The sequence below is a fragment of the Oenanthe melanoleuca genome, chromosome 7 (assembly GCF_029582105.1).
Source record: "Oenanthe melanoleuca isolate GR-GAL-2019-014 chromosome 7, OMel1.0, whole genome shotgun sequence".
In the NCBI taxonomy this organism is placed as follows: domain Eukaryota; kingdom Metazoa; phylum Chordata; class Aves; order Passeriformes; family Muscicapidae; genus Oenanthe; species Oenanthe melanoleuca.
In genome coordinates, this window is record NC_079341.1 from 29,388,429 (window position 1) to 29,400,502 (window position 12,074).

Here is a 12,074-nt window from a genome sequence, read left to right on the forward strand (position 1 = left end):
TGGCATTTCACTGTCTGGTTCAGGCTGAGCCAACATGAAAGCCTAAGTCACTTTAACACAGTGCAAGAAAAATTTAACCAGCTCTGATCTTTCAGCACAAACACAGTGGGGAAGTCATAACCCCTCTGTAGGGAAAAATAAACGTTTATGGGCTGGTGATGATGGAATTTGATGTCTCTTTTTCAAGAGGAACTTGACTAAAATAGAGAGAAATAGCCAGGAGAGCTGAACATGCCCCAAGTTGTTCAGCCTTACAGAGGAGAACAGTCACAGTCACTTCCACTGACAGAAACCAGTCTATATTTCTGATGGATGCTGTGTACCAAATGAGAAAACAGATTTTAACATACAGCAAGCAGAAAAGGAAGAGTTGGAGGAACCCTGCCACAGAGGTCAGTGGAGTTTGTGTCAAGTTGGTTTTGGCATTTCAACCTGTTCCTAGCAGAACTCTGTAGCACTGGTAGCACCACAGAAACTCCAAAGTCTTTTATGAGTCTTCTTTCAAACACTTTATGAAAGGTAAGTAAAAGTTGTGTTTACAATTGATTAGAACAACTCTGGCATAGAACCTGAACCAGAAAGGCATTAGAAATCTTTGAACTCTGCTGTTTTGACATTTTGGTGCCTTCCTCTTTGCAATGTTTTTGTTTCCAAGGTGCTAGGAAACATAGGATATAGCTGCTTTCTTGGGTCTTTTTTTCTATTTGCCAGATAAAACTGTCATTTACATTACATTACCAAAAGATATATATGACAACTTTTCCATCCCATCCTGTGGTGTACCTTTTTTTAATCACTAAATATGAAATGACTGCATGATTATATATTCCAGGAACACAGGTAAACATTGGTTTTGGGCAGGATTTTGGAGTTACATAGAAATACAGTCCCTAATAAAACCCAATCTTTTCCAACTCCAGTTTAGCTAAGGATTCCATCAGATTTCAACCTCTGCTTCACAGTTTTTATGGGTGCCTATTTCAAAGAATTTTAGACTTCTGAAATATAATTTTCATCTTTCTGCATGACAGAAAGCCAGACATTTTTCACACAAGAAGCACAGCAGCCCTGTTCTATGAGCCATTGGACTTGCAGTTAATATTAGCTAACAGATGGAAGTGTGAATATTCAGATATGCTTTGTTACACACAGACATGTTGAACAACATGATGAGAGGTGCATATTGCTGTTTTCATTGCTCCCTGCAGGCTGCTGCATGGAAAAGTCCTTAGGACTGCTCCTATCAAACATGTGTGTCTGTACTTGGTTCTCTCTGTGTCATGTGGGAAAAAAAATTGAGTTTTAGCACAGTGATTTATCAAATTTCCAATATATTTGCTTCTGGATAAGAAAATGCATTACTTGTGTGCAGGGCTTTCATACTGACTCAAATATTAGCTGCATGCTAGATCAGTGATAACAGAATAAGAACTAGGGAGAGGAAATATCTTTTATCTCCCCTCTCAATTTATTCACTATAAAGCTACTGGGCCTTTTACTGTTCCACATGAAAAACAGTGGTAGAGGAATAATGCCCCTATAAAACATATGATTTTCTCATTATTTCTTCTTTTCTTTCACTTATTTCCTCCTTCAGATACAGCCAAGTGGCTATTCCCAAAAAGGGCCAGCAATATCTAATCCTTGATACTCATAATTTTAAACTGCCTTTGATATTAGAACACGTTCATTGTATTTCACTGAGCAAATTGATGAAGAAACTTCTTTGCTCAGCTCAGCCTTGCTCCATTTACAATGTTCCATTTATAATGTTGTAGTGGTCTCTAGAGCTCACAAAAGTTTTACTGAATATATCAAGCCTTCACAAGTAAAAATGTATTTTTTCCTGTTTTGCCAAACTGCCTGTGTTTTCTGGCTGCATTCTCCATTCCCCTTTCTGAGATGGGAACAAAAGCTTTCAGATGGAGTATCACTTTTGGAACTAGAGGACATGCATTAATCCATTAATGCATTATTCCATATTTAAGTGGAGTGAACACCCAGAAATTGATAATGGAAAATGTTAACTAGTTCAGTAGAATACCTTCAGAGCAACTCATACTATTTTTTTTCCTCTGAAGAATAGTTTGAATCAAATAATTTAAATCAAAAGGCCAAAAACATTTAGATTTTACAATGCTGGTTTGACAAATCCAAGAGAAAAATCCAGTGTGTAGCAGCAGCTTAGGAGGAAGACAGTTTAACTAAGTTTTCTAGGTAACTCCAGTTCTTCTCTGGACTCAGCTGGGTGGGCAATGCTCAACCACAGTTCCCTTCCTTCAGAGAAACATGCTCAGCAGGACAAAGGATCTCCAAATGTGCTTTGAACTACAGAAGTTTGGTAATTGAACCCCTCGTGCATTTTAAATGAGGTATTATACCTGAGGTTAATGTCACAATTGAAGTGTTCTTGTTTATTTCTAGTTTTCAAAATAAATTCAAGCAGACGTTTTCCTCTCAGTTTCACTGCCATCTGCCTCATTAGCATAGTCATTAAAAAGGAGAGATGAAATAAAGCCTTGACATTTCCATATGTAATTTTAAGTCAATCATCTAAAATACAGTAAGTCAAAAGAGCAGAAGACTTTGCAGATAAAAACAGCAGAAGAAATATATTTATTTAGGACTTACTTCATTAGCATTAATAAAGCTTTTACTTCATTTGCATATGCAAGTGTTCTTGCCAGGAGGGGGTGCCAAGTACCCACAGCACTAATTATGCAAAAAGAAAACACATGGCAAATATTTTACAGAAAGATAAATTGCCATGTTTTACAGCAGTTGTACATTACCTTGATAGACCAAACAGCAAATGGAGCTTTCAGCAAGTAATGGCTGTTAAAGCATGTGTTGAGCAAGGTAACTGTCTGAGAACAATCCTGCTAATTCCTCATTTACCAAAATTAGTCCAGCGCTTATCTGAGTACATAGAAAATAATACAACTTCAAAGAACTTTGCAGCTGCACTATTAGTCTTACCTAAAACAGTCTTTGAAAGCCATTGGGAAAAAAACCCTAAAATTTTGACAAAAGGCAATTGTAAGGTAATGTCATGTTAATGCAGTCTGAGAGATATTTGCATTTTTGTGGGGCAATAGGTATTGACAGGGGTGTGAAGGGAAATTGAACCTCCAAACATGACAAAAGGATAAAGATAAGATCACAGAGCAAAAGGGCAGAGAGCTCTGGAAATGGTACATTTATTAACAGCAATTAAAGCAGATTTGGATCTGGTTTATTTCTGGGTTTCTGTTTCTATGCTGGTTTTTAGGTAGTTTCAATACAAGGTGAAGTTTTCTTTCACTGGATCTTTTTCATTCTTTATGTAAAAGCTTCAGCTTCTAAGATCCATTATTTGTGAGTAGCCTCTTTTTTGGTGATTTTTTTGAAGATGAGGGCAACTTCCAGATTTCTAATATTTAAAGTACTTTCTAAAAATTGATGAAAACATCCTGAATCCACAATTCAGCTACAGTCAACAAATTGTTCTTATTGTATACAGCCTAACAGGCAATTTGACTCAACCATAACCTAAATTAAAACAAAGCATTGTAAAAGTTCATCTTCAGTCCTACCATTTGATAGTGTTATATTTTGTTGGTAGCATCAATTTTTGACAAAGCTTCTAAAAATAATTTTTTTAGTATTCTGGATAGTTTTACTATTTTCCTGATTTTTGTTTGGTTAAAGTATGTATTAATTTATGCATAGATATTCATCTGTCAGTCAATAGGTCATTATTTATACTGATCCATCCAAATATGCAACCCAAACTACCTTCAGAATCACTTAATATACAAAAAACGAGCTTGCTGCAATAAATAACAAAAACCACCTATTATAAATGCAAAGGCAAAATTACTTGCATGGACATATGTTCATAGGATAAAGTGAAATCAAGTATTTTCTACAAAATAAACAACATGTACCACTACCAAGGCAGGGGAAAAAAAGCATAACTTTTAAGAAAAAGCTATGTCAAACTGAACAATTTCTAGCCATGCTTCACTGGGAGCTGGTTGAAGGCCACTCAAAAACTGTATTTGTATCATAAAGGAGCACTGCAAGAGCACAACAGTGTTAACAGACACTGTTAAATACAACACTGCAAACACTGGAGACATCTCCAGCCTGAATTTATATTTATATTTATATTTATATTTATATTTATATTTATATTTATATTTATATTTATATTTATATTTATATTTATATTTATATTTATATTTATATTTATATTATTTATATTTACTGCAATACATCCCCACAGACAGATCCAGAGCTGTCTCCCCTGTGTCAGATACAAGCCAGGTCCAGCACAAACACATGAAAACCTTTGCTACAAACTACTGGAGAAGATAAGGGACAGCACCAGATAAAAAACTGGGCATTTCAACAACAGAGGCCCCTTAAAAACCCCAAAGCATTCTTCTCAGTAAAGCCCTCCCACCAGGTATGGGATGAGGTCTTTAATCAGTAAACTGGAGGCTGAAAAATATTGATGAAACAAATGAGATCTCTAGTTGGGTTTGTCTCTCCTGGAATTACTCACTGCTGCAGTGATGGATTCTGTGGAGGAGAGGTACAGAGATAATCAGCTAATGACTTGCAGGATTTTAATCAAACATGAGTAATGTTTGGCAAATACATAAACAGCTCCTGAACATGCTATGACACAGAAATGGTATTTTAGATCTGGTACAGTTCTAACACAGTTAAAAGGCAGCATTTTAAAGAGTGTGACCTTGCAAGCAGTTCTCATTTTAAGAGCTATGTGACCTTAAGATACATTAATTCATTAGATTAAAGTTTCTTCTCCCCAATGGCAAACATTTTCAATTTCACCACCAAAATGTCATGACTCAAGCAGCAGATGTTTCTCTGAGCTTTCCTCTTAATCATTACAAAACCCTCTACTTTAGGTAAATAGCAAGGAACTGAAATAACTTGCAACCACTGGTAGCTTGAAAACAATGGCACTGTGGGTCAGTCACCTGGGATCTGACATAAAACTAACTCTGTTCCTCACCAGCCACATGGGGCATGCTGACCCATTAGACAGCCCCAGAAATTATCCCTAACAGTAAACTCAGACTGATGCATGCTTTCCACAAGGATGTAAAATACTGCATATACTTGATTTCACTGCAGCCATATTCCATCTGTGCAATGAGCAGTTTGTGGTTTCATACATATTTTCCTTCCTGGTTTTTTTTCCTTCATATCCTTATATTATCTGTTTGAACATCTTGCCAATTCCTCCTCATTGGAAGAATTTAAGATAACTATGTAGCCTGTACAGTTATGTAGATCTGCAGAACTCTGGACTCTTGTTTTGCATTACAGCCTAACTATCAAAAATAGTTGATCCAAGTCCATGTGTTATTCCCCTATAATTTGGATTTAATCCAGAACTTTCCATATAGTTATAGTGTAAAGTTGGGAACTTTGGCTCAGTCACACATACCTGTGCCTTGTGTTTAGCATTTTGTGCTAATTTTGCCAGTCCTGGCTATAGTATTGCTATTCACTTCTGCACCACAAATGAAGGGGGATATTTCCCCTCACTTTAGAGAGCTGCACACACTCTACCTCTGTGATGGCAAACAGCATGTGTCATGGTCCTTCTACATCAAAATTTTTATATAAAATTAATTTATTCTCCAATTGCTCTCCACTTGCTCTTCAGTTTTAAAGAATGGCTCTTGGAGATCACCCAGGTTAATACACCATGCTGATTTTATTTAGAGTAGGTATGTCATTGCTTGTTTTACTCATGAATTATCATTATTTCCTTATTTCATGGAAAAGACATGTAAGTGGCACTTCCTAAAGTCACCTTCAGTGGACTGTATCTCTATCCTGGTGCCATTCAGAGTGCACACAAGATTTTGTGTTCAAAGTTATTATTTCCTAATTCTGCAGACCATATGGCACCATAAAACCCACAGCAGAGCAGATATTTTTAAAGCATGACATTAACTCTACTAGGGACATTAACAAAGATGAGTAATGTTATCCTTGCTCAAGTATGAATTATGCCAATGTTTTCAAATTTGGATGATAAAGGTTGTACCCAAAATGATCACCCATTTTTTTGCAGTTTTGAGATGCAATAGGAGTGCCTGTGCCTGTATCTGAAAGTATCCATGCATATTTTCAGAATTTTAAGCAAAACACATGAAGATAGCATTATTCTGATTTATTTTTCTGAGGCTTATGATTGGTAAGTCTGACCCTGTTCTTATGAAACACCTTAGGAAAAGAAAAATGTCTTTTCACAGTAATCACTGCACTTAATTTTAGTTCTACTTTAGATTACTGATGAGAGGTCCAGCACAGACAAATCAATTTAATACAGTTTAATTAAAATATTTCTTAAATCTGTTCAATTTTGTAAATGCTTCTTCTTTCTACTACAACCTACATGGTTTGCCACATATTGCTGCCTGGTAACTAACCTGTGTATTTATTACCACTAATCCTGTCACCATGCTCTCATTATTAATAAATTAATGTGCTTAATTATTAAAACATATCAAGCATGTTCCAATTACTTTTTCTCACCTGCCTCCACTTCCTTAATGCAAAACATTCCAACCAGAAACATTTTTTACTTTCCAATCATCTTGATGAATGATATAAAGCAACAGGGTATATTCTCTAGACATTCAGCTTGCAGCCTCTCTGCATGAGCAAGCTGGATGTGCAAGGAGGCCCTGGGATCATGCCTGGGGGCATTAATGAGCTTATTAGAACACTGTAACAAGGATTATCTGAATTTCTTATGCAGAACTGAAGATGTAATCAGTCTCTTGCCTTCAACTACCAACACAGGTCAGCTTAAAATCACTGCTGTTCTAAAATCAATTTTTTTTTCTTCTTATATTGGCATTGGTTATGATGACCATGGATGATTAATATTCATTAAAAATGGTAGAATTTCTGGGAAAAAATTATACATGAAACATGGCATCTCATTTTATTATTATGAATTCAATGCAGCAGAGCTGACCTTGGCAGTAATTTTCATACTGAAATGAAAACATCACTTTTCATGAGTCCATCACATCACATTTGGATGCTAAGCTTTTGCTTTTGCCCACTGTTTTCATTGATATTGCACTTAAAAGAAAACTGCTTTTCACCTTTAACTTTCCTTCCCACATAGCAGTAGCTATGAAGATGTTTATCCTGAGAATCACTTTAGTTCATATTTAAGTAAAGATGTGATTCTTTCAACAACTGTACCATTTGCTTATTGGGGGTCAGCCTGGAAAAACATATTAGTAATAAAAATAAACAAACACATAGAGCTCTCCTACTAGCATAGTGCAGAAATACAGAACACAAGTTATCTTAAGGCTCTCAGTTCTGTTTTTACCTCAGTCTGGAGTCCATACATTTTTCATGACTGTGCTTACCAGTTGCTGTCCATGGACACCCCAGGCTGCATACTGCAAAACTGAATCCTCTACTTCTGGAGGGTTTAACTCCCAAACTTCCCTTGAAAAAAGGGAAACATTTTTACTTGAGCACACTGGCATCACCTCATGCACAGAGCCACTGACAATGACACAGTGTGGAGAAAACAATGTGACTTACCTCGTGTGTATGTTATAAATCACATATGAAGCTGTATAAGAATAATGAAAAACCTGTTAAAAAAAAAAAAAAGTAAAGAATTACAAGACAAAATACAGGATTAAATAATTAAATACAGCCCACCATGAAAGCAGTCAGTCTTTCAACCCCTGTAAACACAGATACCTTTATCACTTAAATAATGTTTTACTGAATTAATTATAACCAATAGACCTGAACCAGGTTTTTAAAGCTGTAGGAAGGACACACATTAACACCTGGTAATTTAACCAGACACTGTAACAGTACAACTGCACAGAAAATGTTCCAATTAGAAAAATCTTCATTCCTGTTTAAAAAAAAATAAACAATAAAAACAACCTCCCCTCCAAAAAAACCCCAAAACCAAAAAACCCACTGAGAATATACATTAGGTAGAAAAAATAACATTTTTTTTTTCTTTTAATCAAGCTGAGTCAAAACTGATGCACAGGCATCACAGTTATTCTACTTGAAATGCAGACCAATACAGGGTCATATGGTATTTTTCTGACCACCTGCTATGAACAGCCTGAAGGACCTCCCAGGTCTGGCTCACAGAACAGAAAAATCCTGTACTGAGTAGGGCTCTGTTTGCTTTGGTCTGATTTTGGCTGACTTCCTTTGTTTTTCAGGAAAAGTCTGCTGAAGGCCTTTTGTCATTTTGTGTAAAACAAAGAACTATTTATTTTCAGTAAACCTTCCTCATTCAACAGCAAGTTACCAGTGACTTCTGGATTCCAAACCTGTAGGATTCTCTGACAGGAACAGAAGAGCACTTACAGTGTGATGGACCACCAGACCAAAGGGCTCAAATCCAAGCAAACTATAACACATTCTCTAGTCAAACATTAGTGTGTACACAGATGTGAGTAACAGACATTTCACTCTCTTCCAGGCTCGAGTGATTGGTTTTTACCTAGCTCATTTTTTGCCTCCACATCTTGTATCATTAAAGTCTCATAATTACATCATATTAGTTTTAATATGATTTGAAATTACTTCATGATCTTGGAATATGAAATATATTTGCCACTATTTATTACTGAACTAAGAAAAAAATCTTTTTAATGTAAACTTTTGTCAGAAAAAAACCATTAGATTAAATCCACTAGGCTTACTGCAGCTTCATGTCTAGAGTTACAGCATCTCTGCTTGGCACATGAAGGATTTATTTCTGGACAGGTTAATCCCGGTTAGAGAGGGCAGGTACAGCTGCAAAGCCAAAACCTTGACATGGATACACGTGCTGGGAACTCTTCAGCCTGTATTTTCTGCTCTGGGAACTTTCCAGTGTCTCCTTCAAAGAGAACAGGCAAAGGGGAATCCCACATGGACAGAGCTGCTGGAATTTGTCACTGTGGAACACAAGAGGGTTCCAGGGGTTATTTTGTCTGGAGGCCAGTCAATGACAGAGCCATCTGAAACATCCTCCAGTGACTCCCTTCTCATTATTGCATCCCTGCCAGCATATGCCAAGAATTTAGCATGCCCTAAATCTTTGCTGGCTGATGCAGCAAGAATCCTACAAAGGTCTCTAAGATTAGTAACTCTACTTTGTGCAACAGCTGAATATCCCTTCAATGAAATTTCTCTTTGAGACAAAAATAATTTCCATTTTCCAAGTCTATGGTGTTTAATGTCAGATCTGTTGCTTCAGTAAGAATCATGCATATATTAATAAGCATGCCCCAAACTTTTTTATATTACAGCTTAAGATAAACTGTTTTGTCATTCAAGGTATCAGCTTCTTCTGAGAAGTGTGACTGAAACAGAGAATTGGTTAAATCATGGTGGTTTCTGCACAGGGCAAGCACTGCCAGAGGTTACCCAGACAGGCACTTGCCAACAGCTTTTAAAGGCCAGTCACAAAGAAGAGAAATGGGTCTCTTGCCCTTGTGGGAAAAGGGAAAATTGTAACAAAGATAATGTGTGGAGGGTTGATAGATATTTTAAATAGAAATATTTTTAAAGTAAATTATTAGACAGAATATATTTCAACAAGAAATGCTAAACTAATAAGTCATTCTGACAGCTTAAACAGAAAATATACTGTAACAACAAGAACAACACTTCATACATCATGTGGAAACTCTGCTCCTGCCTTGTGTAACATTTCTGTCTAAACATTTATGCAGAAACATTAATATCTGTTGAAAAAAGTTGAAAGTGCTACACTTCTAGTGGAGACCAGCACTACACTGAAGTCACTTTCAGACAAGATGCTGACATTTTTCTCAGCTTACTCATATTAGTTTTAGTTCTTAACACGAACACCATGTATAAATTAGAAGTGAAAAAGTTCCTAATTCATCTTTCTTGCAACAGCCACACACTGAAACACAATCACTATCAAAATGACATCAATAAAAAAGATGTTGAAAATCTGTATTTTTCTAGCCTGGCTCTTATAGAAAGTGCTTAGGAAGCTCTTGTAGTTTTGTACAAAGGCTTAACCTGTTTGTTTTGCTCTTGCACAGCTCTTCTCTAACATCATCACACAACATCTGGCACCACAGGGAGGAGAACCAGCAACCCTGAAGCACCTGGATCAAACCTCCCCCACAGCCACCAGCTGTGCTTTCTGTGGAAGAGGTTTGGGGAATTGTGTCCTGCAACTCCTGTGTTGGAGGATGTGCACTAAGCAGAAAAAAAAAACCAAAGGTGATTTATACAAATAACCAGACTAAAGCTCAGGCAGCACCGACCCCTTTTGGAGTGTATTTACAGTGAAGGCTGGCTACTGTGTACAACAGTCAAACCCAAAGTGCAACCAGTCCTATTCCAAAATGTTTTCAGACATTTTGTGTACTCCATGACTTTTTCAGACATTTCTTGTACATCATGACTTCTAACCAAGGTGCTATCAAAAGTCTGAATGAAGACTAATATTTAAACATGGACATTGAATTGCTCCAATTGACAAAAGGAGAGATTTTAACTGAGGAAAAGGGTTTGGTTGTAGTGAAAAATGCTCATTTTCCACATACAGAGAGAATCAGTTAATGATTATGCACACACAAAACATCTCTAAGAAGAAAAGCAATGTAGGAGAGAAAAGCCTTTTAAAATATTAAATGCATTAAAGCAATTTCTGCAGTGTCATATCAGCTGAGGAAAACGAAAAGAGGAAAATGGCCTGGCATAATTTATTAAAATAATTATACAAGTTAAGGTTGGGCACTGTGAGGAGCCTGAACTTCAGAAGTGGCATGAATGATTGCCAGGGTTCAGGCCTTTCTGGCAAGTAAATAACTTGCCTGCTTCTATTATGATAAGCTGGAAAATGTTCCCTGCAATGTTAAGAACTGTGAAAATGGCTTTTAAAATCAGACAGACAGTATACCTCCCCCTCAGTACAATTTATTTAATTTTTCTTCTGCTACAGAATGCAGTCAGTAACAACCATTGCATATTAAATATTTCTTCTGAATTCATTCTTTTATCAGTTTATAAAGTGATGACAAGCTTTCATCTGGTGCTGCTCAACACTGAAAAAGTTAGTTGCATTAGTGTATGAAAAAAATGAAATTACAGAACTCCATTACAAAGGACCTAAAAGAAAAAGGTGACAAAAAGTATTTCAAGACAAATTGCTCCAGTCAAAATGTATTGAAATAACAATCTATTACTCAGCTAACAGCCAACAATAAAAAACACACTTATCAATCATGATCTGAACTTTTAGATGGCACATTTAGGTGAAGGTGTGATTCTTTCAAAAACTGAGTTCTGGAGTTTCATGTGTCCTTTTTTCTCTACCTTTCAAGGAATTATTTTTTCTTTCTGTGGTTTCTAAAAACTAAATAATTCCATGAAACTCAATGCATAGCCCAACAAGATGCAAGAAAACAGTGCCTTATACACTCTGCCAAACACACTCCACTAATTCTGCAATATGTTCCAGAAAAGATCCAGTTCACTGTCCCTGGGTAATCTGGAAAACGTTTCTCAGCAGAATAGTGTTTTTGCTAAAAAGCTGCCAAGAAAACCTCAGCAGCAGTATTTTTACAATGTGATGAGAGCTCTCAGCTCCAGGGAAATGGAAGAGAGCTGATGACATTAGAACCTGGCAGTGCTATAATCCCAAAAAGCTTGGGCATGCCAAACACCTTGATGCATCCTTTATCCATTTCCTGCATTATAAACCAATTACATTCTTTCATGTGTTATTTATTTGGAGCAATAATGATGCCTTCTTGCTGGCATGGCTATTTGCAAGGTAGTGCACTGACTGTCCTGTATGTTGTTTTCCCCAAACAGACACCTGAAATCTGAATTCATTTCTGCAGTTCTCTGTGCTGCTACACTCTGTAAATTCCCCTTTCAGGCTCCAATAAGACATCTCACAGGGCATAAAAGCACTCAGGCTGAGCAAGAACTATAAAAGGTGAGAGTATACCAAATACATTGGAAATTTCAGCACCTGCAGTAGTACTTCAGTTATTCCA

At 36.6% G+C, this 12,074-nt stretch overlaps 1 protein-coding gene across 3 annotated transcripts in view; it reads right to left on the bottom strand.

Annotated features, from left to right (window-relative positions):
* DPP10 (dipeptidyl peptidase like 10) overlaps positions 1 to 12,074 on the bottom strand; it is a 410,129-nt gene that overhangs the window by 50,374 nt on the left and 347,681 nt on the right. For all 3 annotated transcript variants that reach the window (XM_056496455.1, XM_056496456.1, XM_056496454.1), the window contains exons 6-7: positions 7,606 to 7,658; positions 7,425 to 7,506 (exon numbers count right to left, since the gene is read on the bottom strand). In XM_056496455.1, coding sequence (XP_056352430.1) covers positions 7,425 to 7,506; positions 7,606 to 7,658 — 135 coding nt within the window. The remainder of the gene's footprint in view (positions 1 to 7,424; positions 7,507 to 7,605; positions 7,659 to 12,074) is intronic.